Source organism: Haliotis cracherodii, unplaced genomic scaffold (assembly GCF_022045235.1).
Source record: "Haliotis cracherodii isolate W230 unplaced genomic scaffold, xgHalCrac1.p SCAF_3, whole genome shotgun sequence".
Lineage (NCBI taxonomy): Eukaryota > Metazoa > Mollusca > Gastropoda > Lepetellida > Haliotidae > Haliotis > Haliotis cracherodii.
Window position 1 is genome coordinate 18210264 of NW_027266286.1, and position 19515 is coordinate 18229778.

The following is a 19515-nucleotide window of genomic DNA, read 5'->3' on the forward strand; positions in this document are numbered from 1 at the left end:
TACACCGTTATGAAACTGGTCAAAGATTATTCATCGAGTGTGTTTCTGAATCGCCAGTACGTTATCAGGAATGATAAGTGTATTATGCGAGTCATCGATACCTCTATCCATTACATGATGATCATTATTATCGTGACCTATCTTTTGAAACGCCACATGTCTGTATGCCACAACTCACCCGACTCTTCAGTCAGCACCACACCAGATGAGACGTTTCCAGATCCCCCTTTCTGTGTGAAAGCATGGATGAAGAACTCGTATTCCCAGGCACTTGATAAATTGTTCATTGTTGACATGTTATGGTCATAACCTGAAGAAAAAGATTGCTACACTTTATAATCAAGAGCACATGGAGCATAATAATGTTTAGTCGAACTGTCACCTTAAATACATACACTGATAGTGAATTCTAATGATCATCTGGAAATAACTAAGCATTAGCTTTGCAAGTTTGCATACACGATAACTTTGAATTTTGAAAGTGGTCAAATGTAACAAATGTTATATTTGGGATAACACTTTCGTAGTAAAGTACAGATTCTCGTACTTTTTTGGGTTGAGTCGGTCCAGGATTCGAACCCACACCGACAGAGTGAGGAACCTCGCCAGCACACAAAGTCAGCAATCTAACCCACTCAGCCACCAAGGCTTCCACAAAATGAAAGTCCAACAACTTTCCCATGGCCGAAAGCTATGAACACGCAGTGCCATTTAGAAAGTGGTCAAATGAAACACTTGTTATAACTTTTATTTTATACGTTTTTGGTGCAACGTAAAGTAAAAGTGTTGTTTTTACTATGGAGCAGTGGTACAGTGTTTGGCGTATGCTGACACATCCGGAATATTGCAGATAAATCGGAGGACCTACCAGTTATTCCTTTGGTATCAATATAGTCGTAGACATTCGTGTTTTCATTCTTCTCGTAGACACTGATGTTGTAGTGAGTAGCTCCAGGTCTTGGCTCAGGTGGTGCCCATGTTAACGTTATGCTGTCGGAGGTTTTACTTTTCGCTGTAAAAGCGGTAGGTTCACTAGCAGCTGGAATATCGAATAAAGACATACCAGTAATTATAGGTCCCAAAGGAAATAGATAATGTTATTTATAGATGTAGTCTAGGGTTATCAGTTGCCACCGCAAAAATCATTTAGGTTTAACTTGTTACAAAGCTGGTATTCTATTCGAGAAATTGTGAGGTAACTATGCCTTATTTCATAAATATACGATGAAGTATGTAGTAAGAAATGCAATATTATTACATATAAAAACTGTGCCTGTTCATGTGAGCGCCAAGAAAAAATATTTGAAAACATATCTTCGCAAACCCCCTTTTTAATCTTACCATATGTATCAACATCCAGGTTATCCATTATTGTTGTGAAAATAGCTCTATCATGCATAATAAGTTAGGAGATGATGGCATCTTCACACGTGGACATATCATATCAAATATAACATTAGAAGATAAGATTGTTATTGGGAAGAAATATACTTTACCTTCTTCATCGGTTGTTTCCGATATAGTGCTGTTTATCCCTCTTCCTTCCTGGTTATAAGCTGCTACCTTAACAACATACGTAGTGTCTGGAAGGAGTCCTTTGATCGTGTAATTCACTACATGCGCGTCATTATTGATGTCAGATTCAGATATAAGGACGACGGTTGTGTTTTCACAGTTTCCACTCGCCTCCACTGAAGTCTTAAAAAAATGAAAAGTGAATGTAAAAGAAAATATTATCAATGTCAGTTTAACAACTTGTTGCAATTATCTCAATGGCCATTGACCATAAGGTTTTGTGAATCATTGAACGGTAAAGTTTTTTCTCCGACTGTTTATATTTCGATCTTTTGATTTTGTTCCTGAGACCCGGGAAAGAAAAGCAGAACTTCATTTACAACGTACATTTCTTTTGCATTCCGTACAGTTGAAAACAATCAGCTGTTTACAGGTTCTGTTTGATACATCCAGGCGGTATTCGGAGAGGTCTCCATTCGTCTTCACTGGCCGCTTCCAAGACACTGATACACTGCGTGATGTCAGCGCCGCAAGGTTCAAATCCTCAACAGAATCAGCCTCTAAAAACACACATTTCTATTGAATGAAAGAAGACTGTCTTATTTATTTACATCTGAAAACAGGAGATACATACATTCATTGACATAGCGGGTGACCTCGCCTAGATAAACACTACCAAGCTAAGTGTCTTTCATTTCCTGATGACATTAGTATGTCGCGTGCTTACGTTGTCAATCGAGCGGAGCGATATATTACTACTTAGGGGAATCCCTAATAGTCTTAAAATAACGTCACACATGGACGGCATCATCATACGATAATACCTTAATACAGATCGTGTATATATGGCGGGTCTCCTAAATTAAGCGCCCTTAGTATGACTCGAACACTCACAGAATGTTCACATGAATCCATTTCCAAATCAACCGGGTCTGGATTTCATTCCAATTCCAACTTTACTGAATGAACCTATTTCAACGAATGAAGCCGCCATAATATTACTTATAGACCTAGAGACGTATTACTCCCAATATAATTTTTAGAACGGATGGCGTGATGACAAAAACAACTCTCCGCGTTAATATAGTTCGCTTTAAATAATTAATTTTAGAGTTTCGATGGATGGTTTTGTTATAACTTATGTGTCTGTCAATATAAGGTTTGAATTGTATTTGTTGACGTTCATCAGCTGATAAATACAGTGCCTCACGTGAGCAAATTCACCATGAAAATCGAAGCACTTCGCTTCTGTGGAGCGAACTTGTAACATCTCTAGCCTCGTGGTACACTCAATGGTTTACAGAGGCGCTGAAAAATCACAATGCTTTTAAGAATTTTCTTCTCAAGCACCCGTACACCAGAAACTGATGTTTAACGCCCTTGTCCTAATTTTCAAGGAAATTATGTTTCGGTTAATAAATTATATAAAACACTTACATTCGGGTTTTTTATAGGATTTATAACGTTCATCATCGGGATAAAACCTCGGGACTGACGTCCGTCGGTTTTATGCCTTAGATTCGGGTTTTAAATCTCATAGTCTCACAATAACACTCTCATGTGTTTTATCCCAACATATGATGCCCTTGTATCAGGCTTCTTCCCCCTTTTAATTGTATATACACCCCCTCCTTGGTCTAACGGATAGAGCATCTGACTGGAGAGTAGAAGTTCGGGGGTTCTCTTACTATCCGAACTAGAAGATGGTACCTGTTGTTACTCTGCCTGAAAACAAGGATAGATACTCGCAAATGTGATGACCGCTCCCCACTTCTCGACGTTTAAAACATTTGCAAAGTGAATGTAGGAAGGAAATGCAAACATAAAACCTCGCGTAGTAAATAGTCTTACAAAGCAATATATCAATGTGTTTGGCTAAAAATAGCTCTTTGATATTCAGAAAGAATAACTTTTACCAAAGCGATTATGCCTAATGTCAGTGCATGTAACAATACTATGTGCATATCTACACATTATCAATGCATATAGACAGGCATAAACGTATTCCTAATATATGTATTCCATACCTACAATTCTCAACATTTCCAGAGACAAATTCGACTGCATAAAACATTACCACAAGTTTATGGCAGGGTGTGTTTATGATGGATGGGTTGGCCTTCCTTCCATATGGCACTGGTGGTCTAGCTTATGTTGCTGCTGGTTTATAGCCCGTGTTTGTAACAGTGATTAATGCTCCTAATATACAAATATGTAAAGATATTACTTTTTTAATTGGCGCTTTTATATGATTTGTGTTTGCTGGTGATGTTTCTCCTCTCTCAGACACCTGTACTACACTACAGAAAAAAATAAATGGTATTTTAAGTGAACGTACGAATCGAAACTATCTCATAGACACTTAGGACTAAATATTATTGAAAATAATTTATTGTAAACCAAATACAGTCGGTATGTCTATCTTCCGAATGACATTAATATCCTCCATCCCGTAACTGTTTTCCTACTTCGATGATTTAAGAACATAATGAAACAATTCGATAAACCATAAAAATGGGAACATTCCCACTGCATGTACTTACAGTCGGTACCTTGGTGCTAATGTTATTTCTTGAAGTTAAGGATGTGGTATCATACTGTCTCACTGTCTCAAAATAATTTACTCTTGACTTCCAGTACATTCATACAGAATTCATAATGTGTGGGGCGTCAATTTGAGAGTGTCCTGCTGTCTGCAGCAATGCTATTACCCCGCTTCCGGTTTCGTTGCCATGGTTTCATATGCTTTAAGCGAAGGTTTTTTTGGCCAACACACCTGCTCCAGACACTTACATTTGTTCTCATTTCGGATATCTTAAACTCGTTCTGGATAATGTGTTAACCATTCAAATCTCGAGAATGAAAATCATTTAGTTAAGAGAAACAATAAACGTTTCAACCTTCGAACTCTCATATAGTTAAGCCACTGTCACCACAGCTCTGTCACTGGGTAGGAGTAGAGATAATTATTTTGGAGACAATTGACGTTTTAAGGACATGTTTGTGTTAATATTTTATGTTCGTTTCAATAACATTTGTCGGCTGTGACAGGTAATCGTCACACATAATAGAAAATGAAAACAAAATGTTTACTCGCCGGGAGTGTGATATAGGTCAGTTATACCCATACTTACCCTGGTGTATCGGCAGTTTCGTTCGTGAAACGTTAACCTCTGCAGGGTTAGCCTGCGCTGTAGGTATATTGGCCGAGACACCCCGAAAAAGAAGATGTCTTTAGCTACTACGTGTCTTTAACAATTCGTGCTGTTTCATGAACCATGTGCCAAAACGTCAGTTACCAGTTGTTTCATCTTCTCCGGATAACAAATTATTGTCGGTCTCTATGTCATACAAGTAAATATTTTGTGCGTTAAGCGGCTTAATTCTTGTACTTGGTCCTGCTTGTCCTGTCTTTATAATTTGACATGTGCTCTTTGCAGAACAATTAAATAACGTCCACATTAATAACAGAAGGCAGTAAGGCTATAAGCTACTTACGTGAAACCCTAACTCGAATCGTCTGAATGTAAGGGATACTTTGTTGTTGATTACTGTGCGTTGTTATCGTCAAAGTGTACTTGTGGTTAGACACAACTCCATTAAAAAACGTATTCGTCGCAGGTGCAGTGACGACATTTGATTTACTGTAGCTCCCATCAGTTAACCCCTGTGGTTGGACCATGTAGTACTATAACAAAGCTACTTACGTGATGCTCTGACTCGAATCGGGCTGGTGTAAGGGATACTTGATTGTTGATTACTGTGCGTTGTTATCGTCAAATTGTACTGGTGGTAAGACACAACTTCATTGAAAGTCGTAATCGTCACAAGTGAGGTGATGTTTCTTGTCTGCAGATAGTCTCCATCAGTTATCCCCTGTAGTTGGACCAGGTAGTACTGGACATCACCGTCAGCATTCAGGAAGTCTATGGTGATGTTCGGGGCTGTGAGGTCGGTCTTGTCCCCGAGCCCACCCACGGTATCAGGTGCTGATCAGAACCAACAAAAACACGTTGATTACAAAATATTACAATTACATGCCGCTTGATACTAATGTGTTAAATAAACCAAAATATTTTACAAGCGGAAATGTCCGTCTATCTACACGGTATTTGTGACATGTTTCATGTTAATCTGTTTCTGTCAGGACATATTTTGGTATTTCATTCCTCTCAGCGACAAATCCAAACCACAGACGACATAGGCTAGCTGGAAGGCATACATCCCCATACAGAACTATATTGTATTATGTTTGGTTTACAAATGCATATACGTTATTTCGTCAACTGTGAGATATCTAGCAAACAGTACGGTCCTATCGTAGACGAGATGTAAACTTAAATGTAGCAATTGAAACTATAAAGAGCTGTACTTAGGTATCTGATGAATGAAAATGTCTATCAGCATGTCTCACACAGATACAGTAGATTTAACGTACATGATTTTAGACAGACTTATTACGTTGCAGTATATGCATGTTAATATGTTTGTTTTTTATAAATAATCATATCTTGAAGAGAAGATAGGTCAGATAACGAAGAGAGCAATAATTCATATGTATTGTTTAACATTCGTGTAAGATATTGCTTATCTTCGTAAATGAAATGTTTAATTGCCTTTTTATAAGATTTTGGTGCTGTAGACAAGTCATCAACAAATGCATAATATAATACATAGACATCTGACCCGTGATGATCCGGGTAGAATAGGTCTTCAGCAACCCTTGCTTGTCGTAAAAGGCGACAATGCTTGTCGTAACGGGATCGGGTGGTCAGGCTCGCTGACTTGGTTGATGCATGTCATCGATCCCAATTGCGTGGATCGATGCTCATGATATAAATCACTGAATTGTCTGGTCCAGACACAATTAGTTACAGACCGCCGTCATATACATATAGCTGGAATATTGCAGAGTGCGGCGTAAAATAACAAACAACCAAACACAAACATCTAAACATGCAGTGGGAAAATGAATTATGAATAAGAAACAATTACCATGCATAATGTTTTTATCCTCCAAAATAATTATTACGATTCCACATACAGCTATTTCGCAACCTCTGATACATAAAGACTATGGTCAGAAACCTAAGAATAAATATAACCATACACTTTTTCCACTGTCTATTTTGTAGTCGAGTATTGTGCATCTCTTTTGCTTCATGATCAAGGTGATGGTTTCTTTTAAGATACTACTATATACCGCCTCCGTGGTCTTGTGGTAGAGCGTTCGACCGGAGAGCGGAAGGTCTGGGGTTCGATCCTCGGTATTCTATGTTACGCTCGGCATTAAAGGGCTAAAGGTCAAAGACTGGTCGGCTCGGAGTCAGTATACCGTGTCTGAGTGGGTTACAAGCAGCCACACACACACACACACACACACACACACACACACACACACACACAAACGTGCATGCAAGTCGCTATTTAACTCCAATAATCTTTGACACGACGTTAAACCCCATTTCACCTTACATTTAAGATACAGAAACGTTTATTTGTAAGAGGACATCATTTGGTGTCGGTGCCTAGTATCAATGCACCACTACCGCGGCCCGTGACAGTTGGCTTTAAACACTGTAGATCTATAGAAAATTATTTCAGGCTATGCACGCTAAGGAAGTATATTTTTATGGACTTTTCTGAGTCTCATTTAGCAGTCGGTGTGAATATCTCTTTATTACAATTACGATTTGGTGTAGATTCTAACACCTCTATGAAACAAGTACAAGTTGGCTATCCATAAGAACTTGCTCTTGTTGACCGGCAACAATTGTACATGCTTTCCTGTTCTACGTACTTGTTACTTTAGGTTGCGCAGAAACAGCGGTTGTCTCCTCATCTCGTCCCTGCAGGTAGGTGATCTTTGTCTTCACAGACACGTTGTACTGCCTCCCCGGAATTAGGCCTGTGATGGGCGTGGTCCTGTTGTCTCTCCCTACAGTGATATTGATCCGAGTGTCATCGCCTGTCACAGATACTTCATACCCGGTAACAACGGTGTCAGGGGGAGATGACCAGTCTGCTGTCATTATGGTTGTGTTGTCCACGGTGACATTCACAGATGTGGGTTTGAGGCCGTCGACTGAAATAATAGAAATACGTCTTGTCATCACAGACACTGAAGAGAAATTTTATTAAGGTAGTATTTTACGCAGTATTCATTCATGTTGAACAGCATTTCAAGAAAAGTCTACATATTCATCATGATGCCAGATAAAATCATAGAAAGCCGCATCGATCCTTTTTTGATAACATGAACCTTTCAAATGTATTTTGTGGGCAAAATAAAATTTTGTGAAGAGAAATAGGTGTATCATATGGTGACCATGCTTACAGGCAATCTTCGATAATTACAAGAATGTATTTGCTGTTCCGCAGATGTTGTCTTTATCAGGCAAACCTTTCTATGCAATAATGTGTGCATTTCTGAAGCTAATTACTTCAGTTCGCTTTGTAAAATATTACGTATTTAAGAAAGCGTTACATATATGTACCAAAATACAAATTGAAATGGTAGAATTCTCGACATATGTATGTATCAAATGTTTTTAACAACATGGAAGGCACTGACAGTAAAACGCATGTTTAATGTTTGTGACCACTTACTGAGGACACAGCTGTTGTCCTTCCTGTAGAAACCCACATCACACCGACAAGTACCGTCCTGACAGCTGGCATTTGCATTGGTATTGATACATGGGTCAGCCGTATCATTTGTGCATGTTTGGTTGTAGCCAACCTCTGGAACTGAAGATTTAGCCGTTGTGATACATCAACCATGACTTGATACAGTTTTTTTGAAAACGCATAACTTAAAATGAACTAGCCATGTGAAAAGATAGTGTCATATAATGTTTCGATTCCCGACATGGGTACAATGTGTGAAGCCCATTCCTGGTGTTCCCCGCCGTGATATTGCTGGAATATTGCTAAAAGCGACGTAAAACCATACTCACTCACTCAGTTAAATCAATATATGTAAACATAAAGGCATATCTTAGGGCTAAACAGTATTTCATTAGGCCCCGGTAGTCCGAACTCTGTTCTCCGAGGTGATTGATACTGAGGCTATCAAATTCGTAATATAACCACGTACCGGCATGCATTAATCCAGATAGGACTGGAAGGGTGCGTCACTGTTGTCATTCTTACCGATATCCCCATGCATGGTTCTCCTTTCAAATTGAAAACTGAAGGGACAATCCTCTATTTTATTACCAACCCTATAATGTGTTCCAGTCAAGAGGAAATAAAGATTTCACGACACGAAAAGGCAGTCGGTACAAGATTGTTACAACAGGTTGAATAATATATTACGGTACACGTTCCAAGCTACAAGTCATTTATAACTACTTTGAGAGGAGGGAGAGGTCGTCATAAATGACATGTACTCTTTCGAAAACCTCACAAGAAGGACTAAATAAAGTTGAAGTACCATAAAATCTACATTTCGATACGTCATCCATTCAGTAATAAATCACATGTCCGCAAAGCCGTTGTGTCTATCTAATCCGAGATGGGTATTCTGTCGCGTTGTCGCCCTCTCAAAAGAAAGCAAACACTGACTAAATTAACCTAAGTAGACATCGCGACAATGCGAGTTTTTTCAAATTGTTGCATTGTCCAAGTGACGCGCTTTTAATAATATCTATGTTAGTTACTAAAAGGCGACATTGTTACAACGTCCCACCAAGGATTCCATTGTAATCTGACGGGTTTGGGTCAGCCTTGAACAGTGTACATGTATATGTTGCCTATGCCATACTTAAGGAATATATAATTCTGATGTTGAGCTTTATTTATTCTAAGGCTGCACTTTTCTCTCTGTTTTAATTTACGGATCCACCAACCAACATTTTTAAAATTCTCGAACCATCTGTGTGTATAAAATACCGAAACAACGAACAGCTCCATTTATAGCTAACAAATCAAATATTATATATTCTGTTTAACTGCATATACATGGCATGATATATATTTTACAGTGAATACACTAATGTCATAAAAATATTCTTTAAAGTTTCAATCGCATCAATTGAAATTGCTATATACGGGTGATTATGCGAAAAAATGTCTAAAGATTATTTTGAACTTGTAGAATAATAGAACATGTCTTTCGTCGATGTAGAAGTGTGATAGATATGTGACATCAATATTAATACTCTGCTAAGCAACCCATGTAGATCCGAGTTAACGGAGGTCTTCAGCAACCCATGCTTGTTGGAAAAGACGCATATACTTGTCGTAAGAGTCGATGAACGGGATCGGATGGTCAGGCACGCTGACTTGGTTGATGCATGTCATTGTATCCCAACTGCGTAGATCGATAATCACGATGTCAATCACTGGATTGTCAAGTCAAGATTCTATAATTTACAGACCGCCGTCGTTTAGATGAAATATTCCTGAGTTGGTCGTTAAACAACAAAGAAACAAACAAAACAGTGTCAAGAGGATCGGTTCGATGAACATCTTTTGTTGTGTTAAATATATGGGTAAATGAGATATCAATAGTGAAGTATGCTGAGAGCAAATAACTATGCATTCTTTGACAGCTGGTGTAATTTTGGATGGTTCAGCAATGAATATAAGTATTAAAGTTTTGCAACATTATTCCAAGCTTTGACATCGATACTCACTTTGTTGGGTTGTAGGTGATGTCGGTGTCGTAGGTGATGTCGATGGTGCTGGTGATGACGTTGTCATTGACGTTGATGATGCACTGCATGACTAAAAAAGAAAAGAACGCAAGTGATACAATATGAACTCATACATGCATTGATATTTTTCCGATATGATTCAGGAATATCAGGAAAAGAATCATGTACATGCCACTCTTTCGGGTAACTATGTGTGTGCCGTAGAGCGCACGAAGAGGTTCTTCACAAATGATCACAGTTATACTGAAGAGAAAAATACGTGGGTTAAGGAGAGAATTACGACAGTGTTACATACCATCACTAATTCGCATCTCTAAGACGGGATGGGGTGGTCAGGCTCGCTGACTTGGTTGATGCATGTCATCGATCCCAATTGCGTGGATCGATGCCCATGATGTCAATCACTGGATTGTCTGGTCCAGACTCCATTATTTACACACGGCCGTCATATAGCTGGAATATTGCTTAGTGCGGCGTTAAACAATAAACAGACATACATACATGCACATTGGTTATTGTTTATTTTCTATAGTTTATCAAAGCACGACAACGCGACATTTCAGCTTATGGTTCTAACTGTATATTTCCAAACCGTTACCAAAGCGTGATCCACCATATACAAATGAATGCTTCTATGGGTTCCAACTCAGTCACAACAATTACCAATGGGTATCCGACATACGCCCGTAAAGAAGAAGTCCGTGGGTTGTCGGTTACCCGAAGGTTGATGTTACAGTATTATATATTGATATTGCTTATACAGTATTGTGAAACATATTCTTAGTGTACAAAGATCTCTGAATATCTTCTCGTTAAAAGTAATATCATGAGTGACAATTTTTGAACTCCACTTTGAAAAGGGTGTCAGTTAGATCACGTTATGTCTTAGACTTGAACAAATAGATTAAACCCACAAACGTAGGTATGGAGCTGACAAACATAGAAACATAACAGGATGAATCGGTGACTCGAACCGGTCCTACGATTACAGGTTCCTGGCACGTCTAGGGGACACAACTCTGCACGACGAATTCATCATATGAGTGAGTGAGATTGGTTTAACAATGCTTTCATCAGTATTTCACACAATGTCGCACGAAGTGGACACATCTTTAAGTGCAAGTCTCATGGGTATATACAACTTTGAAGATTTGGATAGATCGTGACATCGTTAATGCAAATATCATATTCAGAACATCGATGGTTTATTTTCACTTTTGTCCTGTCTATCAATTTCAAAGGCTGAAACGAAAATACAGAGGAGACGGAGCCTTTATATACAGAGGCTCCATATATGGTCTTGTTTGAGGAAAAGCCGTTCCGAATACGTCTGCTATCGCTGCAGTCATTTTTCAGTGAATTTTCGCTGAAATTATTCTAAATGAAGCGAAGACAAATATTTTCGAAGTGGTTTGACGTTTTCAATCATTTCTCCCAAGTATTTCTATATATTTAAGTGCAAATGTCATTGTTTCTATAACTCGAACGAGTGAACGCCTATATCAGTGACTCAGACGCAGTAGTCCTGTGTAGACTGTCGACAACCCAGACATTTCTGGTACATTTCTTAAGTGACCGAACTGCCATGACACGTTCAACACACCGCTCCCCCATGACGTGTACAACCACCTGAACAAATCAGTGTACATTTAATTTGCATTCTTTTTTTTATAGGGAGTACACAAGTTTGAAATTGAGCCGAAAACTCGATTCAGGAATCATTATGAATCACATCGACCGACTCTGTGGTAAGGTTACCTGGTAGATGGCAGCTTCGTATCAAATGACACACATCTTGTATTATTTACCATCATGGGACAAAAGGGACTAAAATGAATTTCTCCCAAGTATTTCTATATATTTAAGTGCAAATGTCATTGTTTCTATAACTCGAACGAGTGAACGCCTATATCAGTGACTCAGACGCAGTAGTCCTGTGTAGACTGTCGACAACCCAGACATTTAATCTAACAAGCAGATTTTAGTGCGAAGTGTGAATTCAGTTTAAAGGAAACACATTTGAAAATGAGAGAGTATGAATATTACAATGTCAGGTACATTTGTGACCTTGAATCATCTTATAAAACACCATAAACATAGAGACCTATGTCAGGATAAGTAACTAAACCATTATCATGAATGTTTAAAATCATTTAAATTCTTTCTTATGCTGACACAATCTTGCGATATTGGTAGCCAGTCCAGGAATTCGTGTGGATTATGATGTGCCATCTTCAATAATCCCGTATCACCTGTCACATCCTTACTCTACCATGCAAGACTCTGCCTCATGGTCGAGTATCTGGGCGGGTTACGATACGAGACGCCTCAACTTGTTCACATGATCTTATGCTGAATGCATAATTCATAAAAACATCCGGATCTTTTGCTAATCCTATTTATATAGCAAAATGTAATAAATGTTTAGGGCGGTGGGGCAGCCTAGAGGTTAAAGCGTCCGGGTTCGATTCGAGTTCGCCGTGATATTGTTGGAATATTACTATTGCGGCGTAAAACCAAATTCACTCACTCACTAAATGTTTAATCATTATCATGACAATTTATACTGGTCTACAGCGTTGGTTACAGACGCTGAGCGTTATGTTACCGCGATGTGCAGTATTACTTCATACCGTGTAATCTGTAGTCTGTATGCCTATATTAATGCGGAAGCGCGATGGTAATAAATATCTCTACTTTTGTAATCTGTCAGTTAGTTTTGTCTGCATGGGATGATCTACCAGGTCTTCTGCTATGGTAGGCATCTTTGTGAAGCTGTTCGAAATAAGAACAACGATCTGACTGGATATCGCGGTTTTACCACAAGGGACACAACTCGCGTTTAACGCTGGGTGGCGCCACGAGCGAGATAAGAAACGTAGACTTGAAATAGCAAGAGTAGAAACTAGGCTTTGATATTGGCTAGTGGACACTCCAGCCACGAGAAGATGGTTGACAGCAAGATCGCGGCAAATTACAATTTAACATTTGTGTTACAAATAACTGGATTTGGGAAAATTAAGACATAAATTCAGTTTAAAGGAAACACATTTGAAAATGAGAGAGTATGAATATTACAATGTCAGGTACATTTCTTAAGTGACCGAACTGCCATGACACGTTCAACACACCGCTCCCCCATGACGTGTACAACCACCTGAACAAATCAGTGTACATTTAATTTGCATTCTTTTTTTTATAGGGAGTACACAAGTTTGAAATTGAGCCGAAAACTCGATTCAGGAATCATTATGAATCACATCGACCGACTCTGTGGTAAGGTTACCTGGTAGATGGCAGCTTCGTATCAAATGACACACATCTTGTATTATTTACCATCATGGGACAAAAGGGACTAAAATGAATTTTCCTATAATCATGCTTCTCAGTCAGATTGAGGACATATGTACTACTAGTAGGGTTATGCCTTTTTTCTTATGCATGGCGTAAGAGGCGACTAACGGGATCGGGTGGTCAAGCAGGCTGACTTGGTTGATGCATGTCATCGTGTTGCGTGATGTCAATCACTAGATTGTCTGGTCCAGACTCGATTATTTACAGACCGCCGTCATATAGATGGAATATTGCTGAGTGTGGCGTTAAACAACAAACAAACAAGCAAACAAACAATCATCCAGCTATATGACGGCGGTCTGTAAATAATCGAGTCTGGACCAGACAATCAAGTGATTGATATCATGAGCATCGATCCACGTAATTGGGATTAATGACATGCATCAACCAAGTCAGCGAGCCTGACCACTCGATCCCGTTAGTCGCCTTTTACGACAAGAATTGTCGCCTTGTACGGTTGCTGAAGACCTATTCTACCCGGGATCTTCACGGGTCTTGATGCCATGAGGCGAGGTGGGGTGAGGTGGCGTAGCATGAGGGTAAACGTGTCGTTCAAGATTATTGCAATTATATAGTGACGTGGCTGCAAGTGTGTGCTATGCGGCGGTATGTATTGTATGATATTGTCTACATATTTCAAAAGATTGAAAGTGGCAGCAATTTGATTGAGGCGCTCGTACAATATCAAGCTTTGGTTCTTACATCGACAGGTGGTAATTTAAGTTACACCCCCTAGGTCAGACGCCGTCCCGGCGATTGACACATTCGTCTATACCCCGCATAGAGAGAGCCACGATACGCGAAACCTGTCGATTCACGTCCGGTACTGACGACGTGGTTCAATAATGTTCTAGACGGCATTAGCGAGACGAGGGAGATTCAAAGCCTCCTTTTACGACCTGACTTGCGTCTTGTCTACTTGCCCAGTGCGGGGTACGTATGGGAAAACTTCCGTGCCTGCTTGAAACACTGTTGATTCAAGATCGGAGCACTTGCCTAATTCAAGACATTCAACTGTGACAAATACTGGACACTCGTAAGTGCACGAACCGATATATATCAGAATCTTTATTTCTTTCTGCAGCTACACCCTGTTGGCCCACTGTATTGCCTTTTATGATTGTCCACCTGATTCTGTGTGTTTCAACATAAATGTTATTGTTAGCCCACTGAGATACCATGCCACAATTTTAACATGAATATCCCACTCAGACCAGTCCTAATTTTATCCTTTTAATGACGAGCGCCAGGATATAGATGTTTTTCGTGTTTGATCAGGTGAACAAATCACTTTTTGCAGCTGGTATTATCAATAACTGATAATGATCATATAATGATGTTTGATGTGGAATCGTGCAACTATATTTTAAGTTTAACTCATTATGGAAATGTATTTTTCGTTATATTTTCGAAAAATAATTTTGCAGCTGTCGTGTCAAGCTTTTGTTCCTGCAAAGCATTCAGTGGTTAATGTATGCAATAGCTTGTAAAGAGCAAATAATATTAAGTTGAACATCGACATACCACCTGAATTGTCACTGATGTCAAGAATTATGCATAGAAATATACCTGCTGCATTTGTGTCAACAGATAGGTGAATCAGGCAAACCAAGTTGTCCAAATTCAGATACTTTAGGCTGTCTTAGGAGACTAACTTGTGTTTGTCAATCATATACGTTAACACAATATGAATAACGTGACATACCCGATATCCATGTACAAACAGGAGCGTCAGTAGGTAAAATCCATAAACAGCCATTGTTGAGTTTGGTACTTCATCGAGTTAGCAACATTTGATAACGAGTAAAACGTTATGAAGTGTTTGAGAGAGCAATATTCCTGGAGTTTGCCGTGCTTCACCTGTGCGAGGTCCAGCTGTCGGTATAGTCTGGGTGGCGTTGCATACCAATCTTCTTCCTGGTCGTATTGAGATTGCTGTGTACTGCGCCTTTACACGATAACGTGTAGCCACGCCCTCTGAAGTACTCCCTGCACACATTCAATCCGGAAACATAGGAATCTGTGAACCACACTTATTTAATCAGAAGTACGGGTGGTGTAAGCTGATGCTTAGAGGGAGTCAGGTCATATGAAATGAGATATCATGTGATTGTTATTCAAAAACGAGATAAAATGTGCTTTTGTAAAGTATGTATCCATGGTTTTATAGACATGTAGGACATTTGATTGTAAGACCACCTTTGTTTTTATCAGTAGTTTAAAGGGTTATAAAATCACTTAATTGGGTTAGTAATAAAGCCATTTCATTTCGATTTTCAAATATGATGACTGAAGGCAACTAGAGTGACGCAGCTCACGTACCTTTTGACTTCAGACGCAAGAAATGCATGTGGTATATATTCAGTAGCGAGCTATTCAAATGGTGTAAAATAATCCATTTTTTATTACAAATTTCTCTGGTTGGTCTTGGTGCTAATATACTCTTCAAAAAAAGAAACAATAAGAAACGCAAACCCAGATTTGTGTGAGGTAGGAGGGTACATTTATACGAGGAACCGTACAAGGTATTGAGCCAAAATACTGTGGCGAAAACACTTGGTGATTGTAGTTATCTCAGTTATCGGTATATAGGAAAAGTCAAAGGTGAAGGGGAGCTAACATCTATAACGCGTATGTCCCCCGTTGGAATCGAAAGCGGCCTGACACCTCCTGCCCATGGAAGAGACGAGTATGCGAATCACATCCTGTGCAATGGTAGCCTACTCGGCCTGCAACGCAAAAGCCTACTGCTGCAACGTTTGGGGTTGTGGTTGACGTCGGCGTAGCCGTCTATGCAATTCCTCCCACATGTGGATCGGGTTCAGATCCGGTGACCATGGGGGCCAGGGGAAAACATCAACGTTGTTGTTACGTAGACAGGCTCTTGTGATCCGTGATGTATGCAGTCGAGCGTTCTCCTGCTTGAATACACTGTTGCCGTTGACAGCAATTGAGTGGACGTGTGGTAGGAAAATTTCGTATCGTTGAGCCGTAAGATTGCCCTGCATATGGACCAAACCTGTCCTGCCATGAAACCTACCCCCACCTGTCCACCTCCTGTACGCAGTTTCCGGCGTAACGTTATCCCCGACGTCTGTAGACCCGTGCTCTTCCAACTCCTCGACGGAGGAGAAACTTGATTCGTCGCTGAACCAGACATCTCTCCATCGCAGTTGAGGCCATACCCTGTGTTGACGACACCAATGCAGTCGTTGTTGACGATGTTGTCGAATCAATATGACGCGTCGAACAGGACGTCTTGCTCGTAGACCTGCTGCTCTTAAACGGTTTCGGACGGTCTTGTCGGAGATTCTGCGCAGTCCGGGTATTTGGGAAGCGGGTGAGTTCGCTGTGGTCGTCCTTACACGAAGGTGGCGCAGTCAGATGTAGTGATCTTGGGCGGGGGCGGTTACTCTTGGTCGTCCCGACCTTGGCCGGTCATGTGTTGACCTATGCTGTTGAAACCGACCCCATAGCCTTGTGATTGTGCTGGGCGCTACATTAAAAACTCTGGCTACCGCCGATCGGGATTCCCCTGCCTTCAAGCGGCCTATGACGTTGTTTCTTTGCACCTCTGTTAATCTTGTTCGATTGACGCAGATGCCAGGCAATCATAAACCCTGCACTTTAATAATACCGTTCATTGGGCTGCTGCACGTGCAGTATGTGCACCTCCATGACCCTTTTGTTTATGCACTGGGTGTGTTTTCCCGAATCGTACGTGTCTCATGGTTTGCATGTCCTTGTTGAGATCATTTTGATCCGGGAAATTTGTCACTGACACTATAACACATCAAACCTCTTCATTTTGCACCTCTTGGTCTGCCAATTTGGCATTTATGGGCAAATATATCCGTATTGCGTTTCTGTTTTTGAAGAGTACACTTATCAAACTGAATCTAACTGCATCATCAATGCAATTGACGTACCACACAAGTGAACATTCGACCCTACATTGTCATCCGGACTTGGGTTTTGGTGATCTTCACTTAATTTTCGCCTGACATTTATATTTTATGTTTTAATAAATGTGACTTGTACACAATCGAATAATTTTTCTACAGACTAAACAAAATTATCCTTAATTTTTTCTTATACTTAAGTTTTGGCCTATGATTGTAGTCCGAATTATCGGTCAGTTGTGAGTACATTCATGCGGAAGGCAGTAATAAATCGGGTTTTATTATACGACAGCGCAAGAGAATAATCACTCTCGATTATCCGCCGAAACACATTAGATGTAAAAGGAAAAAAAACGGTGAAAATTATATAAAAATATACGATAACACCTCGTGTTCGCGAAAAATGTAAACATGTCCTGCCCTATCGGTAGCAAACGCCACTCACACAATTTGCATGAAAATGTATGTATTTGTTGTCTGACATCATACAACAGTACTCCTGCCATGCGATGGCGACATGTAAACAAACAAGGCAATCGAGAAATGGACCAGAAATCCAGTCACACGATATCGAATATACTGGTTTTGTAAACAATCGATTGGTTCATGTTTGATTACGCCTGTTGTGTACAAGCATAGATAGTCAGTCTGTTGTTAATGAGTAAAGAAAAAACACATGCTTATGATGTGTTCGGAATCGTTTAATGGACATTCTTTTTTTATGATTATGGATAGGGATGTGTCACTTACACTTATTATCATAATATCAATCACTGGTTTGTCTTGTACGAACTAAATTACTTAGAGGCTGCCGCCATGTATTTGGAATTTGGCTGGGTGCAGCGTAAAAATAACAAATCACAAATAGATAGACAAAGAAACAAACAAACAAGGTATTGTATACATGTGTTAACCAAATCCAGTTCACTTGAAATTGCTAAAAAAGAATATATTGATATGAAAACGTTTATGCGTTTAAGCTATCTTCACTGTTTGTTTAAAAATACAATATTGAAAAAAGCAATGCAGCAATACATATGAAAGGTTTATACACACTTTAGCCAATTCGTATGGGTTTTTATACAATCTAAAAAGGAAAAACGCCTAATCAATTTGTGAAAAATCAGCTTATGAAAAATTATACATAATACTTAGTTTGATGTGTCTTTTAACTGTTATGAATTGCAGATAATTTCTATGAACTGTTTTCATTATCCGTCCAGATGTGTCATGTCATGAGCTCATGACATATATCTATTGGGGCAACTACCAACTCTCCCTACCCAGCTCTCGAAATCCACTCCCTGGAGAAACTGCCACACAATAACATAACACGTGACAACTATCACATCATACATGTCACTTCGCTGACATACAAGGGCCAGTGGGGTAGCTAAATGCAAGCTGTCACCTCACCAGTGACCAGTTACATTCCCTTTAATGGGTTTCATCTATTCTAATTTACGTCTTCCTGATGTGAAAGGAACGTTGCAGTAAGTGGTTAAACCTCAAACATGTATGTACCTAAATATGTATCTGTTTTGATCACCTGTCGTGGGTTACCTGTCTTACTTATCTGCACTTGTAATATTGTGCCCTAAACCCTTTGAAAACAAAGCCTGCAATGTAATTGTGGCGGAAATTACTATGATATTGCTTTGAATATGATGCTACTCGTAAAGATCCCGTGTTCGAGTAGGTCTTCAGCAACCCATCCTTGTCGTAAGAGGCGACTAACGGGATCGGGTGGTCAGGATGGCTGACTTCGTTGATGCATGCCATCGTATCCCAACTGCGCAGATTGATGCTCATGATGTCAATCATTGGATTGTCTGGTCAAAATCCGATCATTCACATATCGCCGTCATATAGCTGGAATATTGCTGAGTGCAGCGTTACAAAAAACAAAACTAACAAACAAAATACTCTTTTCATTAATACCAAGTTGAACAGACGTTTCTCACTTGTTAGGGGATCGGGTGGGATGGGATGGAACGGGATGTGAAGGGGTTTTGGGGGTTGAGGGACTGAATATTTGTTATGCGTAAACTCGCGCAGCTAACTTTAATAGTCAATAACGG

General features: G+C 39.7%; 1 protein-coding gene across 1 annotated transcript in view; it reads right to left on the reverse strand.

The window, feature by feature from the left end:
• LOC139473725 (tyrosine-protein phosphatase 10D-like) overlaps positions 1-15440 on the reverse strand; it is a 30283-nt gene extending 14843 nt beyond the window's left edge. The window contains exons 1-9 of the mRNA XM_071256445.1: positions 15238-15440; positions 10158-10248; positions 8125-8265; positions 7316-7600; positions 5223-5504; positions 1903-2075; positions 1497-1698; positions 869-1039; positions 179-310 (exon numbers count right to left, since the gene is read on the reverse strand). Coding sequence (XP_071112546.1) covers positions 179-310; positions 869-1039; positions 1497-1698; positions 1903-2075; positions 5223-5504; positions 7316-7600; positions 8125-8265; positions 10158-10248; positions 15238-15291 — 1531 coding nt within the window. The 5' untranslated portion in view covers positions 15292-15440. The remainder of the gene's footprint in view (positions 1-178; positions 311-868; positions 1040-1496; positions 1699-1902; positions 2076-5222; positions 5505-7315; positions 7601-8124; positions 8266-10157; positions 10249-15237) is intronic.
• Positions 15441-19515: the final 4075 nt, after the last annotated feature.